The sequence below is a fragment of the Nicotiana sylvestris genome, chromosome 4 (assembly GCF_000393655.2).
Source record: "Nicotiana sylvestris chromosome 4, ASM39365v2, whole genome shotgun sequence".
NCBI lineage: Eukaryota > Viridiplantae > Streptophyta > Magnoliopsida > Solanales > Solanaceae > Nicotiana > Nicotiana sylvestris.
Window position 1 is genome coordinate 58,151,481 of NC_091060.1, and position 5,378 is coordinate 58,156,858.

The 5,378-nt window shown below is 38.3% G+C and overlaps 1 protein-coding gene across 1 annotated transcript; it reads right to left on the reverse strand.

The window, feature by feature from the left end:
* Nucleotides 1-1,976: 1,976 nt before the first annotated feature.
* Nucleotides 1,977-2,840, reverse strand: LOC104225171 (uncharacterized). Its single transcript, XM_009776938.1, has one exon. It carries the CDS (start codon nucleotides 2,838-2,840, stop codon nucleotides 1,977-1,979), a length of 864 nt encoding a protein of 287 aa, XP_009775240.1.
* Between the last annotated feature and the right edge of the window lie 2,538 nt (nucleotides 2,841-5,378).

Sequence of the window (5,378 nt, forward strand, 5' to 3'; positions counted from 1 at the left end):
GTTGACATACCAATCATTTAGAAATGAAATCTGCAATGTCTTTCTTCATACCACTCCACCAATAGTGCTCCTTAATGGTTCGATACATTTTAGTACCTCCAGGATGCATTGCATAAGGTGAACTATGTGCTTCAATCAAGATATGCTTTCTCAATTTATCATCATTAGGAACACACAACCTATTTTTATAAAAAAAGGTACCATCTTTCCTTAATGAAAAATCTGACTCTCTTCCATTTTGGACTTCTTCAACCCGTTTCACAAGTTTCTCATCTAACTTCTGTGCTTCTTGGACTTGCTCAAGTAAGACTGGCTTGACTTGCAAATTAGCAATGATAGAACCATTAGAATTAAATGAAAGGCAAACATTCATGGCTCTTAATTCAAGAAGCAAAGGCAAAGGACTTAGAGTTAAACTTGCAAGGGAATTGCGACTCAACGCATCTGCAACCACATTGGCTTTACCAGGATGATAATCAATCGTGCAATCATAATCTTTGATGAGTTCAAGCCATCTACGTTGTCGCAAGTTTAACTCTTTTTGTGTACCTAAGTACTTCAAACTCTTGTGATAAGTAAATATGTGACACTTCTCTCCGTATAAGTAATGCCTCCAAATTTTTATCAAAAACAATGGCAGCAAGTTCAAGATCGTGAGTAGGATAATTCAACTCATGCGATTTCAAATTTCGAGAGGCATAAGCAATTACTTTCCCTTCTTGCATCAAAACACAACCCAAGCCACGATGAGATGCATCATTATATACCACATAATCTTTTCCTTCAGTTGGCAAAGAAAGTATTGGAGCTTGTGTTAACAAGGATTTGAGCTTTTCAAAGCTCTCTTGACACTTGTCATCCCATACAAATTTGGCGTCTTTCCCTAAAAGTTTGGTCAAGGGATAAGCTATAATAGAGAAGCCATTCACAAACCTTCTATAGTATCTTGCTAAACCCAAGAAACTTCTTATCTAATTTGGAGTTTTAGGGAGTTTCCAATCAATAATAGCTTGAATCTTACTAGGATCAACCTTCACACCTTCAGATGATACAATGTGCCCTAAAAAAGCCACTTTATTCAGCCAGAATTCACATTTGGAAAGCATCGCGTAGAGTTGTCTCTCTTTCAGAATTTGCATGATAATTCGGATATGCTTATCATGATCTTCTCTATTCTTGGAATAGACTAAAATGTCATCAATAAACACCACCACAAAATGATCGAGACAAGGCTTGAATACACAGTTCATTAGATCCATAAATGCAGCAGGAGCATTTGTCAAACCAAATGGCATTACCAAAAATTCATAATGGCCATACCTGGTCCTAAAAGCAGTTTTAGGAACATCTTGATCCCTCACACGCAGCTGATAATATCCAGACCTCAAGTCAATTTTTGAGAATAAGCTGGCACCCTTCAGTTGGTCAAACAAGTCATCGATTCTAGGCAGTGGGTATTTGTTCTTGATTGTTACCTTGTTCAGCTATCGGTAATCAATACAAAGCCTAAGAGTACCATCTCTCTTTTTCACAAATAAAACAGGAGCTCCCCAAGGTGAAATACTGGGACGAATAAAACCTTTCTCAAGAAGTTCTTGCAATTGAACCTTCAACTCTTTTAATTAAGCTGGAGCCATTCTATAGGGAGCGATAGAAATAAGAGTAGTTCCAGGGACAGGATCTATAGGAAATTCAATCTCCCTTTTTGGAGGCAACCCAGGAAGATCATCAGGAAATACATCAGGAAAGTCGCACACAGTTGGTATGTCCTTAAGACTTGGACTCCCCAATCGTGTATAGACTATATAAGCAAGATAGGCATCACAACCTTGACAAATCATCTTCCTTGCCAAGACCGCAGAAATAATATTAGATATCAATGATCTTTCTCCTTGAACTACCATGTGTGAATATGCAGGAGGTATAAATGTCACTTGCTTCAACCTACAATCAACCAATGCATGGTGCCTATGGAGCTAATCCATGCCAACAATAACATTATAGTCTTGGAAGGGCATTTCAAGCAAGTCGACAGAGAAGACCAGATTTTTAATCATGAATGGACAATCTCGATAAATCCTGTTAACAACATCCTGATGACCTAATGGCCTCGTGACCAGCACATCAAAGTCAAGTTTCACAGATTTAACAGTATCGGGAAATGCAAGTGATGAGCAAACATAAGAGTGAGAAGATCCAGGATCTAATAATGTAACAACAAATATGCCAAATAAGTGAAATTTATCAACAACCACGTTCGGACCATCCTGGTCATTCTTCTGTCTCATAGCATAAACTCGTGCAGTAGCTCTCGACCCACCAGCCTGATTAGCTACACTCGAACCCGCTACTTGCATATTTCGAGGTCTAGCACTACTATTAGCTTGAGAATAAGTAGTGACAGGCTTTTGAACTGATCCTTCTGTATGTGTATAAGAAAGAGGGTTAGGATTAGGACAATCCTTCACTTTATGATCCATACTTCCACAATTAAAACAAGCACCAGAAGCTCGTCTACATACACCATAATGATTCTTCCCGCACTGTGCACAAGTAGGTGTATGAGTTTTGCCTTGGCCATAACTTGGAGTACTGACAGTAGAAAAATTTGACTTATTCTGCTTATGATGTAATGATTTATGTGTACTCTCGGTCTTGGAATAGTCAAGCTTTCCCTTTTTGGATGGACCACCATAATCTGAATTACCCTTCCTAAACTTGTTTTCTCTCCAACTAGCTCCTTCTTTGTCAATTCTTTCCCAAGTAAGTGCAGCTGAAATCAGCTTGGAAAAATCCTCAAGTTGTAAGATTGCCACTGATTTTTGAATGTAACCATTCATACCTTATTCAAATCTTCTGCACTTGTCCTTTCACCATCAATAATACCTTTAGCAAAGTGAGAAAGCTTGAGAAAGTTTTGTTGATACTCTGCAATAGACATACTCTCTTGTCTTAAATTCAAAAACTCTTTCTTTTTAGCATCACAATAGATATGGGAAACATATTTTGCACAAAATGATTTCACAAAGTCATCCCAAGTCAGCACCGAAGGTTTTGCTTTTGTATTTGGCACACTTACCCACCAATCATAGGCATATTTTTGTAAAAAGGAGATAACATACTTAAATTTGACAGCATTAGTACACTCTAGTTGTTCAAAGACCCTCTCCATGCGCTCGAGCCATTGTCAGCTACCGTGGGATCTGTAGTGACTTCAAATTCAACTCCGCCCATTTTTCTCATCTTCTCAAAATTCATTTCACTAGGTTCTGACATTGTCCCAGCCAAGTGACGAAAGAATTCAGCCATCTGCTGGAATGGAGGAGTCATAAATGGAGTATTATGACTCATTGCTCTTGGATTACTGCCCACTTCATTTCCACTAACACGAGGAGGATTTAGGTCAGGCAAGGGTTCCTCATTCCCTCCTTGAAGGTGAGGCATGACATCATACTAGGCCTGACTTTCATCAAATGATTCAACAACTCTATTCGAAGAAGATGCCATATTAAAATTCCTATAAAAGATAAGATCACACTGCATTAGGGACATGTACATGATGCATATGCACACAGAATACAATAAATTAAATTAAACAAGTATGCAAAAATTTATAAACTCCAAGTCATTTTCAAGAAAGGAAATAACAACAATTACTAGATACTATCACAACAAAACAAATCCTAGAATCACAAACCATGGCTCTGATACCAAAACTTGTAGCAACCCCTTTGGGAGGGTACTACTTAGGAAACAAATCTAATTTCCTACTTACAAAATATTAAAAGAGATATTAATAAAAAAAATATTCAGAATAATTTTAGCAGCGGAAGTAGGCCCATGCGAAAAGGTTCAAAGTGCAATATATATTTTTTGAAAACACACCATAACTTTTATTTTAAATGAAATACAATGTCAAAATATTAACACAACCTAAAGTAAGAAATTTTCATATATTGACCATTTCACATTTAGTAAGTGCAAAGTAAAATATTTCCTCGTTATAAAAATGCTCAATCAAGAATGCAAATATTATAAAAATTTTGGGGTGTTACACAGCAAGTCGCCATCGCTCAACTTCAAAGTCAGAGCAGGACTCCTAACACCACCAAACCAATAAACACACAGCACGAGCCTGTGCTCGAAAGGCCCGATGAAAGCGGCACGGGGACTGACCCCACAATCATGAAAATGCTTGAGGAAGTGACTAAAAGAATTGCGTCAGGAGAAAAGAGGATAGAAGACAACGATAAAAAGTTGGAAATTTACAACTCCCGGGTGGACCAAATACCGGGAGCACCTCCAGTTTTGAAGGGCCTAGATTCCAAAAAATTCATACAAAAACCTTGCCTCTTGAGTGCGGCTCCAATGCACATTCCCAAGAAGTTTCGCATGCCCGATATACCGAAGTACAACGGGACAACGGAACCTAACGAACATTATATGCGAAAGGTTTTATTTGAAAGAATTATATTCGAAAGATTTTTATTTGAAAGAATTATATGCGAAGGGAAAGGTTTTTATTTAAAAGAATTTTATTCGAAAGCAAAGGTTTAACATGAATGAATTATATTCGAAAGGTTTTATTTGTAAGAGTCATATTGGGAGATATTTATTTGAAAGATTTAAATTCGTAAGATATTTATTTGGAGGAAGTATATTTGTTTACCATGAAAATGGTAACAACAATTAAATTTGTAAATGGGATTCTAAAAATATGTGATCTATTCTCAAGCTGGTTGTTTAGAGCAGTTGATGCTAAGAATACAAAGTTTAGAGATGAAATACAAGCTAAAAACTGGGCGATAACCTAACCTAAAGTCTTACTGCCCGGGTTGTTTTACCAAGGGGATACAGGCTAAAACGAGGGGTTGAAAGAGTCGAGGAACCTGCTGCCCGGGTGTAGGATCGGTCGATGAGGGGCCTCGGGGTCAATGCCTAGGTTGAGCGCGGGCTATCGGGGGCAATCGGAAATGGGACAACAATTAAGGATATGATTAATCGAGGCTCTTTATGGCCAATACCAAGCAATATAATAAAGAAAGAGTAAGAAAGCGATAAATGCTAAAGTGGCGTCGGGCCAATGAGGACGAGCATATTAGAAAGAAGAGAGAGAGAGAGAGAGAGAGAGAGAGAGAGAGATTATTGCACTTATCGAGAAATGGAGCAACATCAGCCTTCTACAAGTTAGCGCGATTTCCCTTTATATAGGAGGTGAACTCGGCTATATTACAACATGCATTAATTGTTTAAGAATGGAGATGGGATGGCTAGACGCGACGCTTCGGCATAGGCCCTAGATAGGCCGGCTTTGTCAGACTTAGCCGCGTGCCTTAGGAGCTCCCCCATTTGTTCTGGCTTCGATTGTCGTCTTCTCT